At 40.9% G+C, this 18,220-nt stretch overlaps 1 protein-coding gene across 3 annotated transcripts in view; it reads right to left on the minus strand.

Moving 5' to 3' along the window:
• Nucleotides 1-17,326, minus strand: part of LOC105500800 (MAP3K7 C-terminal-like protein) — a 55,024-nt gene extending 37,698 nt beyond the window's left edge. Inside the window, exons 1-3 of one of the 3 annotated variants that reach the window (XM_011926468.1) lie at nt 8,720-8,744; nt 8,464-8,592; nt 5,976-6,084 (exon numbers count right to left, since the gene is read on the minus strand). In XM_011926468.1, the coding sequence (XP_011781858.1) occupies nt 5,976-6,045 (70 nt within the window). In that variant the 5' untranslated portion in view covers nt 6,046-6,084; nt 8,464-8,592; nt 8,720-8,744. Of the gene's footprint in view, nt 1-5,975; nt 6,085-8,336; nt 8,421-8,463; nt 8,593-8,719; nt 8,745-17,165 lie in introns of those variants that run through there. The other 2 variants (XM_011926469.1, XM_011926471.1) reach the window with 2 other exon arrangements.
• Between the last annotated feature and the right edge of the window lie 894 nt (nt 17,327-18,220).

Below are 18,220 nucleotides of genomic sequence, written 5' to 3' on the forward strand. Positions count from 1 at the left end.
CAGTGAGCCGAGATCCGGCCACTGCACTCCAGCCTGGGCTACAGAGTGAGACTCCGTCTCAAAAAAAAAAACAAAAAAAAAAACCTAAATGTCATACAATTAATTCATATCCAGATATAAAAAATTTCTAATAGCTTGAAAGAATTGTTTTTGAGATAGGGTCTTGCTCTGTCACCCAGGCTGGAGTGCAGTGGTGTAATCATGGCTCATTGCAGCCTCAATCCCCCAGACTCAAGCAAGTGCCCCTGTAGTTGGGACTGCAGACATGTACCACCACGCCCGGTTTATTTTATTTTTTTACAGAGATAGGTCTCATTATGTTGCTCAGGCTGGTCTTGCCTGGCCTCAAGTGATCCTCCTGGCTCAGCTTCCCAAAGTGTTGGGATTATAGGCATGAGCCACCGTGCCTGGCCAGAAAGAATTTTAAAAACAAAATATTAAAAGCTACCAGCTTGAGCTGATACTAGTATTCTTGACTCTTTCTAAATAAAACAAAAAACTGCTCTAAAAAATGCAAAAGACAGAATTCCAAAGCCAAGGTCTAAATTTACAAGGAGCATGATAGATTTTAGCTTAGCTGAAGATGAAGAAAAGTCTCAAATAATTAACATGAAATCCTAATGTCTGTCCAACTCTAAATTCCCTCTAGTTGGAGAAGGGCCAGTGATTCTTGAATAACCCAAGAGGTAGGATTCATATTTTTCTTCTGCACTTTTTTCTATTAAGAAAATTAATTCCATGAAGTTTCCAGTTTAGGAAGTTTTAACTCTTTGAAGTTCCCAGTTTAGAAATAATACTGATTATCATTAATATCATTAGCTCATTAAAGACAGGCATCACTGCCTCTGGAAATTACCATTAGCTAAGTATTACTTTAAAAAGTAATATATATATATAATATATATACTTGACTAGCCTTATTGTATATATATATATTCGTGCTCCAAAACCTTGCTTCCTTTATTTAAGGACCCCTGGAGGTCCACGTTCTATTCAAAGTCTTATGGCTCATTCTGCTATCACTGAACAATGACCAACTCCTCATCTACCAGGGCCAGTCTGTCACCAAGTCCTTTCAACCCTTCTTTCAAAATGGACTCTGAATTCAGTCATCCCATTACCTTATCTAATGTAGGCTCTCATCACTTGGTACCATTATAAAAAGCCTCTTCTATTCTCCCATCTCTCCACATTCCAGACTATTCCACCAAACTTTTACCATTTTCATCATATTATTCCCTTTTCTAAGGACTTTTGACATTTCATCGCTTTTGATCAAGTCCAAACCCTTTTGCTGAACTTTGAAGATTGACTTGGTAACCCTAGTCTATTGCTATCTAAACAGGTACCCTATGTAAGTATCTAAAACAATGCCCGGCTCAAGCAGGGCAGGTAGACATGTTACTCTTCCACAGTTCAGACCTCTGCTCCAAACGACTAGTTTTAGTCTTTTTTGAACAAACCATGTTCTTCCTGACTCTAAAGTTTTGCTCCTGCTTTCTGTTTAGAGGGAAAAGAAAGAAAACTGGTTACAAGATATGTAGTCCCCTTTTTTGTATCTAGTACCCAGGAATGGCATCTGTCCTGTACTGCTCCTCTATACTCCACCTGCCCTCAAGCCCAGTTTGACTATCACGTCTTCCAAGAAGCTATTACTAACTGCTCTGGGTGACACAGACTTTTCTCCAAACAACTTTGCCTTACAAAGCTCATGGGAGGTCATGCTGTTCTCTTTTGTACATCCTACTCACCTTTGGCAGAGTGCTGGAAACACTGAAACCAAATAAATTCAGCTAATTGACCAGAGGAAAAACAGGATATGAACAATCTACTAACTGCATAACTAGTCCCCAAATAACTGCCAGTCAATAATGCTATAAAATCTACCTTGACGTCAAGTAGAAGTGTGAGATGTAGGTGAGACACAACTGCTTAGTGGTTTACATTTCCCTTGATACTCCACAGTCAGTTATAATTTCAGGGATAAGTCGAATGCTTAATTTGTATCAAGCACTCTGCTAAATACCTTACCTATAAGGTGTCATTGGCTTCTTATTACAACCCTGTGAATTAATACTACTATTCGAATCTTACAGGAAACTGAATTTCAGCAAGGTGGAATGATCATACAAATAGTGTTGGAGGTAGGTCTAGAAATCATGCCTCTCTGGCTGTAAAGCCTATGTCCTTAACCTCTACACTAAATCATCTCAGGAATATATAGTCCTGAAATGACCAGATGAAATGAGCACTAGACTAGGCTTATCAGAAATCAACATGTTGGGCCGGGAGCAATGGCTCACGCCTATAATCCCAGCACTTTGGGAGGCTGAGGCGGGCAGATCAACTGAGGTCAGGAGTTCGAGACCAGCCTGGCCAATGTGGTGAAACCCCGTCTCTACTAAAAATACAAAAATTAGGCAGGTGTGGTGGCGGGTGCGTGTAATCCCAGCTACGCGGGAGGCTGAGGCAGGAGAATCGTCTCAGGGAGGCGGAGGTCGCAGTGAGCCAATATCACACCACTGCACGCCAGCCTGGGCGACAGAAAGAGACTCTCTCTCAAAAAAAAAAAAAAGAAAAGAAAGAAATGAACATGTCAATATTCACAAGCAAAGATGTCTCCTTTTCTCATGGACTCTGCTTATTCATCAACAATAAATCCAACAACATAGAATTACTCCCAAAAAGTCCACCTAGTGCCCTCATTTACTATGAAAGTCTAGGGGATTTTCCTTTGTTTCCCCCTAAATGTGTGGTCTGCAGGCCACATGCACTGGAATTCAAAAGGCATGCACAGCTCGCTTGATGGCAAGTGTTTTCCTGTGTGACACTCCACATGTTCCTTATTCAAGAATTCAAAGGGAGTGTCCCAAATATCTGCAAAGCATCTTTTTGGGCACTCAGAGCCGCATGTATGTGCAAGAATACAGAGTCCTGGGCCCTGACTATTCTTTGAAATCTTGCATTTGTGATATGCATAAAACATAGGAGGGGGGTTTCTTTTCCTTCTTACAACAATAATGGGTCTCCTGAATCAGAATATATAGGAGTGGGGGCCTTAGAACATGTGTTTTCAATGAGTGCTTTTAATCAGGCAAGGTTGAGAAACACTGAACTTCAGCTCCTGCCCTAGGTTCTCCAGGTAGGTGCCCTTTCTAGAGATATGGGGACACATTGACCATAAGATTAAAATACTTAATTTGGGGAGTTTTCATAAGCATCTTTTGGTGGGGCTTGAGGGTAGGAATTATTTAAAATAAATTATAATCCCTTTTGGAGGCTACCTATTAAAAACCATGAATTTTGAAAGTGGGCATTCTGGAGTCATTTGAAAGAGAAGAGAAAGAGACTGGAACAAACCAATATAAATTGATGGATGAGAAACATCTGCGAGCTCCTAGTCAGAGACCAAGAGAGTTCAAACAATGGTGACAAATTAATTGCAAGTTGTACATCTTGTACTTCAAGATAGAGGTTATTCAGGCAAACCAAAGATGGAGATTTCACCTCTCCATGGCTCTTTTCTGTAAATAAATTAAATTTTGTTACAATGTTGACAAGGGAACAGTACATTTGGTCCAAAATTATAATGTAATAATACTGCTTGAGATAAATAAGCTTTATATACTGAAATTTTCTTTGTGAGGCTTTTGATTGTAACAGGGCTCGTTCTGCTCACATGCAGCATGACCGAAAAAGAAAGGAAATTATACATTTTCTTTCCCTCTGGATTTTGGGTTTGCATGTGTGTGTCTTGAGAACTAGCCACTCAAGATGCCATGAAAAGCACTGACTATTCCTTGAAATCTTGCATTTATGAAATGCATAAAAACAGAAAGGACTTTCATTTTTCCTTTTAGAGAAGCAGCATGGAAAAACAGAGAAAGTTCAGACTTCAAGCCTAGGGCCCTGAGTTCAGAACATAACTCCATTACTTACAGTGTGGTCTCTGGGTGGCAATCTCTGTCTCTGTACATAAGAAATACTAATACCAATGCCTATGTTGCAAGGTTGTTTTTTTTTTGAGACGGAGTCCTGCTCTGTTACCCAAGCTGGAGTGCAGTGGCACAATCTCTGCTGACTGCAAGCTCCACCTCCCGGGTTCACACCATTCTCCTGCCTCAGCTTCCCGAGTAGCTGGGACTACAGGTGCCTGCCACCATGCCCAGCTAATTTTTTTTGTAGTTTTAGTAGAGACAGGGTTTCACCGTGTTAGCCAGGATGGTCTCGATCTCCTGACCTCGTGATCCACCCGCCTCGACCTCCCAAAGTTCTGGGATTATAGGTGTGAGCCACCGTGCCGGGCCACATGGTTGTTTTAAGGATCAGAGATAATACAGGTGAATGCTTATTATGACAGAGAAGGATAGTTAATGGCAGTTGTCATTTCTATGTTGGGGTGGATTGATTTGCCTGTTGGGAGGATTTCTTCTTACCACTGTCTTTCAGAGTGACCCTGAGTGAGGACACAGTATAACGGCAGATCATGGGAAGAGGTTTAGAAAAATAGATTATGGGCCGGGCGCGGTGGCTCAAGCCTGTAATCCCAGCACTTTGGGAGGCTGAGACGGGCGGATCACGAGGTCAGGAGATCGAGACCATCCTGGCTAACACGGTGAAACCCCGTCTCTACTAAAAAATACAACAAACTAGCCGGGCGAGGTGGCGGGCGCCTGTAGTCCCAGCTACTCCGGAGGCTGAGGCAGGAGAATGGCGTAGACCTGGGAGGCGGAGCTTGCAGTGAGCTGAGATCTGGCCACTGCACTCCAGCCTGGGCAACAGAGCGAGACTCCGTCTCAAAAAAAAAGAAAAATAGATTATGAAGAGTCAAAGTCAAGCCTTCACCTCTTCCTACTATGGCATACATCTCCACTGGAGGCTAACAGTCTAGGAAACTCCAGGTTAAATGTGTCACCTGGCATAGTAACCCCAAGCCTGCAATGGTTGTGTGACATCAGGTTTCACAGAGCTCCTTACTTTGCATTACTTTGGAGTGATCATGTCCCTTTTCAATTATTACTTTTTTAAAATAGAGATGAAGTCTCCCTGTGTTGCCCAGGCTGGTCTCAAAATTCCTGGGCTCAAGGAATCCTCCTGCCTTGGCCTCCGAAAGTGTTGGGATTATAGTCGATAGCCACCGTGATCGGCCAATCATTACTTTTTAAAGCATCATCCCTACATGGGCGTTATAGGAACACAGAGAGAGAGCGAGTCCTCAAAAGACCCAAAGTTTAAATGGTAATGTTGTTTAAGCATGTGATTTTAACAGATGACATTAAGCTAAGAGCAATGGTGGGCGCCAGTGGAAGAGAACCAAGCCTTCCTTTCCTCAGCACTGTGACCTCCCGCTACATGAGGTCCTTTGTTCAAAAGTGGTGCAATTCAATATGTATGTTAAGAGGTCACTGAGAGAAGCCATGACGAAGGGCTCTATGTATGGCAGTTTCACCTCAGACCTTACTATTTAGAGAGGCTCCTCCTCACCTGTCCCATTCATCATTCCTGCTGAAGTTTGTTGATTTAGCCAGAAGTGTGGGAGCACCAGTGAGAAACCAGCATTTCAAACTTACGCTTCAGCAAATGTTGCTGGAAATGGAACAATGATATTTTCATATTACCTGACCAACTGCCAGCTCCTAATAAATGTTTCCTCATGCAGTTTTAACAATAACACACTTTGCTATTGTTAGAAATTGTTAGAGCTCAATGAATTTTATTCTAAAAGAAAGCTAGAATGAGGAAGGAGGAGAAAAAAAAATGAGTTTAAATGACCCAAGGATTCAAGATGGAGGAAAGCATCCCTAGAGGCATTTCTGGAAGCCACGATCTAACAACGCATGATGAAATATCACATTCCCCACCATCAGGTCATGCGAGCATGCAACTTTAAATTTCCCACAGAGGCGTGGCATTGGAAAAGATGCTGGAAAGGTGAGGTATGAGGGAGATAACGCTTCTTCCAGAGCAGAGTATACCTGAGGCGTCATTGAGGCTAAAGGCGATGCGTACAGGCTTGTCGGCAGGTACCCTGGCTGTGCTGATCATGTGGGCACCTGAGCCTCCGCCTTCTCCTGGGTCTTCCAGCTGTGACAGCAAGAGAGAGCCATTGTCACTTTATCCAGCATCATCCCCCTAAATACTCAGAGGCCCTTGGAAATTACAGGTGAAGTTATTAAGCTTAGTAAGCATTATCTGCTTATTCTAAAGATACTCCTAGTTTTGAGCTTTCTTTTTCTACGTCAAAAGTATTTGCCTGCCCCATTGAAATCTTTTTTTTTTTCTTGGTTCAAGAAAAAATTGCTTTTGCAATATACATCTAGAATGAATGAAATATTGGAAATATCTCTACCTGACTTACTCGCTCAGAATCCTTTCACATTGACCAGTTCAATCCTGCCCCATTAAGGTCATATAAAGTATTTTACTTTCAACTGAGGAGGATAAAAAGAGATATAGTCTTAATAAGGTATCAGATGGCTTCAAATTAGACTAGCTTTTCATGTTCAAAAGCCCAAATTAAATCTGAATTATTAATCTGAGAGTGGTAAAGAATGAGTTTCATCGAATCATTTAAAGAATACCAAAAGTCGCCGGGTGTGGTGTCTCACGCCTGTAATCCCAACACTTTGGGAGGCCGAGGCGGGAGCATCACTTGAGGTCAGGAGTTCAAGACCCACCTGGCCAACATGAGGAAACCCCATCTCTACTAAAAATATAAAAATTAGTGGGGCGTGGTGGCAGGCACCTGTAATCCCAGCTACTTGGGAGGTTGAGGCAAGAAAATCGGTTGAACCCAGCCGGCAGAGGTTGCAGTTAACCGAGATCACACCACTGCACTCCTGCCTGGGCGACAGGGTGAGACTTGTCTAAAAAAAAAAATAAGTAAATAAAGAATACCAAAAGCCACTTTAAAATATCTGTTATATTATGAATATCATGTGCTTTAAATATCTGATTACCTGTAAGTCTATCAAACCTTTCTAAGGTTGCACATCTTAATCTATAAAAGCAAAAGACAAGACTCAAAAATATCCTATAGATATTCTACTCCATCTATCAAATCATCATTTAATTAACTAAGGTAGAATGAAGGGAAAAAAACATCCTGCAGATAAAATGGAACAGGCAAAAACACATGAATATTTCTGATTATAATCACAGAATTTAGCCCAAATATATTTTAACCAAGATATTTGATAATTTGATGTCTACAGGGAACTAGGAAAAGATAGTTATAAATACATGATATCTCTGTTATTTAAAAACATATATTTAAATTTCTATTTTTAGTCCTGCCTCCCCTAAACCCTCTACTTTCCTCCTCATGTAGACAGTAAACCAAAAAACCTGAGTGATATTTTAAGGGAAATATCTCTAAAAATGGCAAAGTATAAATAATCTCTTTAGCCATCCTTAAAGAGATGCTGGGAAATGCTTAGCAGGACATTTTCTCACAGCACGGTTTCTAACTTTTTCCCATAACTTTCCTCTATCTAAAAATAGTGTCCAGAACACTGAATTTTGTTTTTAAAAGTATTTATAGAGCCAAAGCCAATGCACACATATATACATGTATATTTAGACATACATACATATGGAATCATCTTACCCAGCACATGAAAAAAGATCAGGCTTATATTAAAACCCTAGTGTAGCTTTGGAGAAAAACCAGCAACTGTTTATCATCTAGTTAGAATCATAATTTGACCCATTTATTTAGCACTACAAGTAGCAATGCACCTAAAAGCTCTCCACTGTCCATATCATGTAATTCTAAGTTAGAAAGAAATAGTACCATGAAACATTTCATTTTAAAAAAGGGTAATATAAAATATCTGTTATTTGATTCAGGATTTGTTTTATCTTAACTCTGCCACTCTTCTGTCCAGTCTTATCTGCTTAGAATCAAGCCTTTTGTGAGCCACTTAGGGAATGGCATGGATTATCTCAAATTCAGCAGAAGAAACCATTAAAATTCCCTTAACATTTTAGCTAAGAAGAAAAGTTTTACTGTTATGCATCGTACAATCACCGAATCACTTTAGCATAACATCTAAGGATGGAAAGTTGCACTCCTCTTTAGGCTAAATCTCCCAACACTTTCCCGCACCAAGAAATCAAGCATAAGAGGTAGAAATTTACCTCAAGGATTTTGTAAATAGTCCTCTGGTATGGTTTCCAGCTACAGGAAATGGACTTAATAAACACAGCTAATTAGAGTCCCTCCCCTCTGCTCAATGGAGAACACCTGTCTACCTGTGAAAGGATGGTGGCAATACTGAGTAGACTTTGAGTTCCACACAACATTGACCACAAGAGCCCCTACACCAACTTGCCTTTTCATCACACCGTCTGGGGAAACGAACCACAGGTTCCTTCTCTCGGCTACAAGCTGTAACAGAGCTTTGGTTAAGTTGCTGGTGATCCGAGCATTTAGTTCAGTTTTCACACCTGTTGGCTTACCTCACTTAGTTGAGTGTCTGCACTTGTGTAACCCAGAGCCAGCCACTGCCTTGGCCAGTCGTTGCCTTTGTGGAGTAGAGACTCAGTGAGAGACCAGGCTGCACCTGCTGCATAGCAGCCACTGACAATCTGAGGAGTGGAGACAGCTGTCAGGGCAGCACGCTGCTACCTGCTCTGCCCCAGACCCCAGCGTCCCACGGGACCTCCCTTCCCTTCCCTTCTGCTTCCCTCCACAACCCCTCTCTCCTTTCCTTGCCTCTCTAACAGCCAGGATGTTGTCATGTTTCTAGAAAAAGCAAGAGCAAAAGAAAACCCTCCTCCTGTCAGAGGCATTGATAAACAGCAAGTTGTGGAGAGTCCAAATGTTTTAATTCATTAGTCCTGGCAAACTTAAAATACAAACAGACTTGCTTCACAAGACAGGAATGTCTTCAGCGTGACCCAATCGGTGTCTGTGTCTATTCCAGCAAACTGGCAAAGATAGCATGACTCCAGTCAGCAAAAATGTCGGCCGCTCCAATCAGCTCAGCCAGACCCAGCCAACTTGGACAGGCCACAAGCTGACTCTCAGATGATAGCAGCGATGATCCTGGTTAAGAATGTGAGGTTTGAGGTTGAGCCCGTGTTGGGCTTGATGACTTGATTCATTCTTCAAATGCAACCAACCACAAAAGGAGTCAATGGTAAATAAGAATGGAGCATTAGGATTTGTCAACCTTTTTAAAAACTGTAAACCTGGATGTCATTGGTACTTAAAAAATAATTGGATTGTGATTTTGAGGTTAAATAAGTAAAATAAATATTAGGAGAAGGCAAAGACAGCCACAGACTGGAAGAAAATCTGCAAAACACGTATCAGACGAAGGACTGGCATCCAAAATATACAATGAACTCTTAAAATTCAACAACACAAAAACAAACAACTCAATCAAAAAATGGGCAAAAGATCTGAAAGATATCTCACTACATAAAATATACAGATGGCAAGTAAGCATATGAAAAGATGATCAACATCATATGTCATTAGGGAATTGCAAACTAAGACAACAATGAAATACCACTAACACCTATTAGAATAACCCAAATTCAAAATATTGACAACATCAAATGTTGGTGAGGCTGTGGAGCAATAGGAACTTTCATTCCATGCTGGTGGGAATGAAAACATAAGAGTACACCCCACTTTAGTAAACAGTTGGGCAGCTTCTCACAAAAGGAAACATACTTTTACCACGTGACTCACAAATCACACTTCTTGTTATTTCCCCAAAACCCGCATACAGATGTTTATAGCAGGTTTATCCATAATTGCGAAAACTTAGAAGCAACCAAGTTGTTCTTCAACAGGTAAATAAATCCTGGAATATTCTGACAATGGAATATCATTCAGGGATAAAAAGAAAAACTATCAAGCCACAAAAAGATATGGAAGTATTTTAAGTGCATATTACTAAGTGAAAGAAGCTAATCTTAAAAGGCTACATGCTGTATAATTCCAACATGACATTCTAGAAAAGGCAAAACTGTGGATACTGTAAAAAGATCATTGTTTGCCAGGGATTCAGGAAGAGAAAAAGGAAGGATAAATAGGTGGAGCTTGGGGATTTTTAGGGCAGTGAAACTATTCTGTATGAGACTGTAATGGTAGATACATGCATGTCATTACACGATTGTCAAAACCCATAGAATGTACAACACAGAGTGAACCCTAATGCAAACTAAGGCTAATTTGTTATGATATATAAATAATACAGCTGTATAGACTCAGACAATTAAAACATTCACATATAAGACTATTCTTTTCAGGAGTTAATATTACTGCTTTAATATTATTTTATGGTTATAATAAAACATACTAATGCATTATAATTTATCAAAGTGAATTTCTTATTCACGATCTCATTTTAATCTTCCAGAAGATCCTACACAATAGTCATGGTCAGTATTGCCATCCCAATTTGACAGATGAGCAAACTGAGGCGCAGACAATTCAAATAACAGGCTTGAGGATGAATGACCATAATAGAATTAAGAACCCAGATACGATCCAGATTTTCTAATTATTAGTTCAAGCTGCTTCCACTACACCAGGATGCACTCTATATCAAAGATTTAATTGGCCGGGCGTGGTGGCTCACGCCTGTAATCCCAGCACTTTGGGAGGCTGAGGCGGGCAGATCACGAGGTCAGGAGATCGAGACCATCCTAGCTAACATGGTGAAACCCAGTCTCTAGTAAAAATACAAAAAAGTAGTTGGGCATGGTGGCGGGTGCCTGTAGTCCCAGTTACTTGGGAGGCTGAGACAAGAGAATGGCATGAACCGGGGAGGCGGAGCTTGCAGTGAGCCGAGATTGTGCCACTGCACTCCAGCCTGGGCGACAGAGTGAGACTCCATCTCAAAAAAAAAAAAAAAAATTTAATTGAAATTTTTAGTTAAAATTAAGTTCGGCTCTCAGCTTTTGTTTGGAGGAGACAAAAGTATCACTTTCTTCAGTGGTCCAGCATCCAGGTTCATCTGACACTAGCCATCTTTATCACGACACCCAAGTTCCACCCCAAGAAAATCAAAGTTCTGCATCTTATGTGTGCTGATGGGAAAGCAGATACCACATCTGTGCTGTCTCTCAAATTGGCCCCCCGGGTCTGTCTTCAGAAAAGCTTGTGGTGATACTGACATTGCCAAAGCAATCGGTGACTGGAAGTGGCTGAATTCTAGTGAAACCGACAGTTCAGAAAGGACAGACCTAGGATGAAATAGCACCTTCCTTTTCTGCACTGACCATCAGGCTGTCAACGAACCATACAGTGATAGAAAGAGACAGTTACATGTTAAACACAACGGAAATATTGTCTTCTATGATACTGTCAACAGCTCCTGAACAACACAGCATAGATCTTTATCCACAGAACTCTCTGGAATCATTAAAGTGAACCTTGGGATCGCCCACTGTGCGAGCTACAGCATTGACAGCTACATCCTCATGACATTAAAAATGACATCAAGAGAGGTGTGGTAGATGCCCAGTTGGTAAAGGGCTACAAAGACAAAGATTTCATTAAAAGATAATTTGACAACAATGAGAAAGGAACAAAAAGAATATGTCTAAATTGTCTAAATGTTCTCTTTCTGAATCTGATAACATAAATTCAAGGTTTTCACAGTCACAATTAATATTTACCAGCTCCTCTGTTCCCATATGAGCAACGATGTGTTTCTTGGCTCTTTATCCAAACACTTTCAAGAGAGTAACAAATCTGAAATCCAAGTGAAATCCCTTCCCATAACTGAAACCCAAAATAACTACATGGTATTTTAAGAATTTAATAGAATTATATAAATTCAATCCAGAAAGGATGTGTTTCTGCATCAATATATAAACAGATTAACAGTATGTTTATTGGGGGTGGCAATAATGTATAATTTTTATTTTATTCTTTTCAGCAACAAATGTGTTTTTACAGTTATTTGGAAAGTTATTTTCAATAATATTCAAGGAGTTTTTCACATACTGAGCTGTAGCCTTGCTTCTGAATTATGATCAATAATACACTCCTACCATAGACTATTGTCACAATTATGTCATACCGATTTCTCAGTACAACTCAATATGTATGTTGTGAAGGCTTGGCATGTTCCAGGCTAGTGTTTCTCCAAAGTACCTGATTACTAGGTGCCTTTAAAAAATACCCATTCCCAGGCTTTGCCATAGTGACTCAGTAGTCTGGGTAGACTCTCATTCTGGAAATTTTACAAAAGAAACTTTAATGGTTATTCACAGCATTTAGAGAATAGTTGAGAAGACATTTTCCCCAACATTTTAAAGTCAGCTCTGTATTGCTATGTGACATATGCAGCCAGTAGTCTCCAACAAAGAAATATTCCATGATGGCAAATCAGTCTTCCATTATATCCAGAAGTCAGCAAAATTTTTCTCTAAAGGGCCATATTAGGAATATTTTACACTTGTAAGCCAGGCATGGTGGCTCACATCTGTAATCCCAGCATTTTGGGAGGCCAAGGCAGGCGGATCACCTAAGGTCAGGAATTTGAGACCAGCCTGACCAACATGGTAAGACCCCATCTCTACTAAAAATACAAAAATTAGCCAGGCATGGTGGCAGGCACCTGTAATCCCAGCTCCTCCGGAGGCTGAGGCAGGAGAATCACTGGAACCTGGGAGGTGGAGGTTGGAGTGAGCCGAGACCGCACCATTGTACTCCAGCCAGGGCAACAAGAGCAAAACTCCATCTCAAAAAAAAGAAAGAAATATTTTACACTTGTGAGGTCTTAAGGATCTCTGTCACAACTACTCATCTCTGCCTCTGTAGTATAAAGGCAGCCATAGACAACATGTACAGGAACGGATGGGCTCTGACTTCATTGACAAAAACAGGAAACAAATGTACATGGCTGTGTTCCAAAAACACTTTATTTACAAAGGAGCAGCCTGGATTTGGCCTGCAGACTATAATTTGCTGACCCCTCCTGATTGAACATCCAGTGGACAGACAGCCTTATCCTGACTGAACATCCAGTGGACAGACAGCCTTATCCTGACTGAACATCCAGTGGACAGACAGCCTTATCCTGACTGAACATCCGGTGGACAGCCTTATCCTGACTGAACATCCGGTGGACAGCCTTATCCTGACTGAACATCGGGTGGACAGCCTTATCCTGACTGAACATCGGGTGGACAGCCTTATCCTGACTGAACATCGGGTGGACAGCCTTATCCTGATTGAACGTCCATCGGACAGCCAAGGCGCAGCTCCCCGCACAGTGCCGTATGGCACGGGCAGAGTCTTCTGGGAGAAAAGTAACTCTTCTTTTGCTGCCACTTTCTTCAATTCATTCTTCCCAACTCCATCCCCATAGAAAAATTTTGTCAGATTTCTCAGTTAGTAAAGCAAAAGTCCCAAAGTTACGTATTAACCCTGCTTTTCTACAAAGCACTGATACATCTGTCTGGAAAAAAACCAGTGAATAAACACCTCTTCCAATTGGTTCATGAGACTGCATGTGCAGGCCACCGTGAGAAAGTGCCACAGGGACCTATTGCATATTGTGAGCTAGTCTTGTGCTGTTGTTCTTTGGAGGAGCCTCTTCCTCTGCTCCTGACCCCAGTGAAATGTCAGGTAAGGTTTCCCAGGTTCCCAAAGAAGCCTTCTTGCAGTGCTAACTTGCAGTAATGTTGTTACTCCTTCTCAAACCTTCTTGTAGGGCAATGCAATGAAAAACCACAAAGCAAGGATCAAGGCTCAATGACAAAAACAAGACAGCACCTCCCCCAGGAACTTCTTTTTATTTTAATTGACAAATAAAAATTGTATGTTTCTAGTGTAAGGATTTCTGATCATATACTGTCACAGTCTTTGATTTTAAGGGTAACTGGGAGCCACTTTTCCTAATCCAAGTTCACTTCAGGCTTAAGATAGCAGAATGATCAACTCCGTATCATTGTGCCCCCAAAGCTCAAGAGAGGAATGACAGGGGTTAGAACCACTGAACCACTCAATGGTTTCTCTTTCACTAGCTTTGTGGTTCCCTTACTGAAGGAGACAGAGCAGTGTGCAACATTTAAGGCAGGCCACCTGGGTCTCCAACCCAGCTCTGTCTCTGACTCATATAGGACTTTGGTTAAATTCCTTAATAAATTATATGCCACAACTTCCCCACATATAAAATGGGGGATGATTCTAGTACCTGTCCTACAGGTTGTTATGACAATTAAAAGAGTAATACAAATATGTGCAACAATGCCAGAAATAAAACAGGCACTATGTAAATAGAAATCATTTCTTCAAGGGGCAAAAACATAGGGAAAAAACCACACCCAAAGGGTACCTAGATTTAGAAGACCTAGGTTTGCATGGTGATGCTGCCTTCAAAAGCTGTGGAAGTTTAGATCAGACACTTCATACCTCCAGGACTCAGTTTTTTCATGAAGGTTAACAAACTTTTTTTGTAGAGGGCCAGGAGATAAATATCTTAGGTTTTTCAGGCCATACACTTTCTGTTACAATTACTCATCTCCGTTGTTCTAAGTTGAAAGTAGCCATAGACAATATGCAAATGATGGATGACTCCAATAAAACTTTATTTACAAAAACAGTAAATAAATGTGCATAGCTGTATTCCAGTAAAACTACAGACACTGATATTAGAATTTCATATGATTTCCAAATGTCACCAAAGATTATTCTCCTTTTGAAATTTGTCAAATATTTTAAAACATTAAAACCATTCTTAGCCCCTGGGCCATGCCACAACAGGCTGTGAGACAGATTTTACCTGATGCCCAGAGTTTTTGGACCCTTGGTTTGTATAGCCAGCAAGCAAGCATGGACTAACTCAGGGTTTCCCCAGATGGAAATAACGTGATGTGTGTGTAGCCACTGTTTTGCCTTTTTAACTTGATTTAGCTATCTATTTAAATGGGTTAATCTTTTATCTAAATATTTTATTCATAAAAATTTAAATGGTTTTATACTATTTGAGTTTACCATTTAAAGTTAATTAAATGTGACATATGTGTTTGTTTGTTTGTTTGTTTGTTTGAGACAGAGTCTCGCTCTGTTGCCCAGGCTAGAGTGCAGTAGTGTGATATTGGCTCACCGCAACTTCCGCCTCCCAGGTTCAAGTGATTCTCCTGCCTCAGCCTCCTGAGTAGCTGGGATTACAGGTGCCCGCCACCACACCCGGCTAAGTTTTGTATTTTTTAGTAGAGATGGGGTTTCACCACCTTCGCCAGTTGGGTCTTGAACTCCTGACCTCATGATCCACCCACCTCAGCCTCCCAAAGTGCTGGGATTATAGGTGTGAGCCACTGTTCCTGGCTTGTGTTCCTTCTTCTATAAATACCTAGACAGCAGACTCTTGGAGAAAGAATAAATTTCCTTTAATATTTTTGACTGTATGAGAAAATAACGTTTATCTTATATTTTAGTATTTATATCTTTTCCAAGAATATAACCTAGAAAGACTAACAGCACCAAATTTTAAAGCTTGTTATTATAGTATAGATAGATTTACTTTACCTTCTTAATGTCATCCTAAGGAAAACATAAATTTCTCATCATCTGTAAATATCCCAGTGTGTACCCCAAAAAGGAAGGGCACTCTCTGCTTTAACACAACCAAAAAGCACCATCACACCATCCACCACAACCACAACAATTCCCCAACGTTACCCTTCATCAGACAGCATTCAAACCTCCAGTTTTATCAAAAACATTTTCAATTGTTTTCTCCATTAATTTTTAAATGTTTAATCAAGATCCAAAGTCTGGACACATGATGGACTGCTAAGTTTTTATATTTATAAATCTATAATTACTCTTCCTCCCTCTTTTTTTGCAAATTTATTTGTTAAAGAAACTATAGAGTTCCCAAAGTTGCACCTCCATAATGTTTTTTAATATGCTTCTCTGTTATCTTTGTCCATCATAAATTAGCCACTGGATCTAGAAAGTTGGTCAGATTCAGATGTGACTTTTTTTTGTATTTTTTATTTTTGCAGGACTACTTCAAAGACAGTGAACAACATTTATTTAAAAGATCAGTTGGGTGTGGTGGCTCACACCTGTAATCTCAGGACTTTGGGAGGCCAAGGCAGGTGGATCACCTGAAGTCAGGAATTTGAGACCAGCCTGGCCAACATGATGAAACCTCATCTCTATTAAAAATATACAAAACTAGCCAGGCATGGTGGTGGGCACCTGTGATCCCAGCTGCTCCAGAGGCTGAGGCAGGGGAATCGCTCGTACCCGGGAGGCAGAGGTTGCAGTGAGCCAAGATCACGCCATTACACTCCAGCCTGGGCAACAAGAGCAAAACTCTATTTCAAAAAAAAAAAAAGATAAAATATTCTCCAGTCTTGATTTCATTTTGAAAATAACATTACTTAAGTATAAGCATAAAACTATATATAATCTTTTTATAAAACTCTTATAAAATCAAATCTACAAAGCTCTTATAAACCAATTTTATAATTTAAATTCAAATGAAGTGACAAATTTAAAATACAATTGATAAGGACAGGAGGCAGGAAAATACTGGGTAGAAGAGGGCAGTCCCCAGTGAGGGTCCCACCCTCAAGCCTGGACCCCTGGCCCAAAGTAAGAACACGCATTCCTCTTTTCCCACTCGAATGTTGCCTTTTCCAAAATCACCCTGGCCTGCCCTGTACCCCATCCTGTACCCAGAAAAACCCCAGCCTCTGCTGGCAGCAGAGCGGCAGAGAAGTAGAGAAAAGAAGAAGCAGCTGGACGTCAGTGAAAAGCAGCTTAACTTAAGAGGGATGGCTTGATGGTGGGACGTCAAAGAAGAGTTCGGCAGTGGATGGCCAAACTCCGGGGGAAGACCACCTTCCCACTCCATCCCCTTTCCAGCTCTCTATTCCACTAAGAGCCAGTTTCGTTGGCAAGAAAATCACCCACATTTATCATGTTCAATTCGTTCATACAATCTGATTCTTCCTGAACACTGCATGAGAGCTCAGGATACAGAGGGCTGTCACATTGAGCTGTTAAACACTTAAGTCTTCCATGCACAGCAAAACTAAGACTGCAGTGTAACACATGCCCTCTAGGGCTCCAGGGGTCATGGGTACCCCCCCAGATGCTGCCACAGGGCCGCACAAAATTCTGCTCCTGCTGACACCCAGAAGCACTCATCCTGGCCCCTGTACCCACTTACCTGCATGCTCCCTGTCCCATGAGGGGTTGAGTGCTGTGGGCTAAGTAAACAAGCCACCCCTTTCACAAGTCCCGCTAAGGGGTCAAGGAAGATTTCCTGTTTTACAACTCAACTACATAAATTTAACATGAGGGCGCACTTTCCAGAAACAAAACAGGTGCACAAACGTGAACATGGGACACATTCTGTAGTGTACATTTGGTTTGAGTTCCTCCTCCCCATGCTGATGACTGAGTCCTTGTAGGACTTTCCCTCTGTGGCCTGCTTTGAAACTCAAATTTGACTGGTGTCTGTGACATCCTTGGTCTTCATGCAGCAAGAACACATTGTGAGGAAAGTGCTGAGTGCCTGGTGTTTGTAAATGTTGGTCTCTCTTTTTTTCCCCAACCACAGCTACATTTACCCATGAACACAAGCCTCTTAAAATCAGAAGGCCTACAAGATGTAGCCTAAGTACGCTTCAGACATTTCTCAAATAAACTTCAGTGTTAAGGTCATATATTTACTGAAATTATAAAGGAAACTCATTGAAGTATTTCTAAAAATCCCAAACACTGAACTGCATGGCTCATTAAAGATCTGGTTCACTACCTTTTCGGTTTATGTCTTTACTTGGAAACCCTCCTACTGCAAGAAAGGACCAAATGCCAACAAACCTCCCATGTGAATGTAAGAAAAGAAAAAAGAAGTTTAGCTCTGAATGAACCTATATTCTTTTATTTGCAGGAGTCAAGAACCAACTTAACATTAGCTTGAATACCAACAGGTAATTATTGGTTCACAAAACTAGGAAATCCAGGGGCCTATTTTTTTTAGACATTGATTTACCCAAAGGCACAACTGATAGCGATAGGGAACTAACTTACTCCACTTCATGGTCAGCATTCTTTACATTAGCTTCATTCTCAGATGGAGTTTTCTCATGAGTTGGCCACCAGCTGCCTACATTTATGTCCTACCAGCTTTACAAACCCATGAAGAGAAGACCTTTTCCCTCAGAATTCCCAGGTAAGACAGTCATTGCCCAAATGTGAGTGCCATTTCCCTCACCGTAG

The sequence above is a fragment of the Colobus angolensis genome, unplaced genomic scaffold, assembly GCF_000951035.1.
Source record: "Colobus angolensis palliatus isolate OR3802 unplaced genomic scaffold, Cang.pa_1.0 Scaffold69, whole genome shotgun sequence".
Classification (NCBI taxonomy): domain Eukaryota; kingdom Metazoa; phylum Chordata; class Mammalia; order Primates; family Cercopithecidae; genus Colobus; species Colobus angolensis.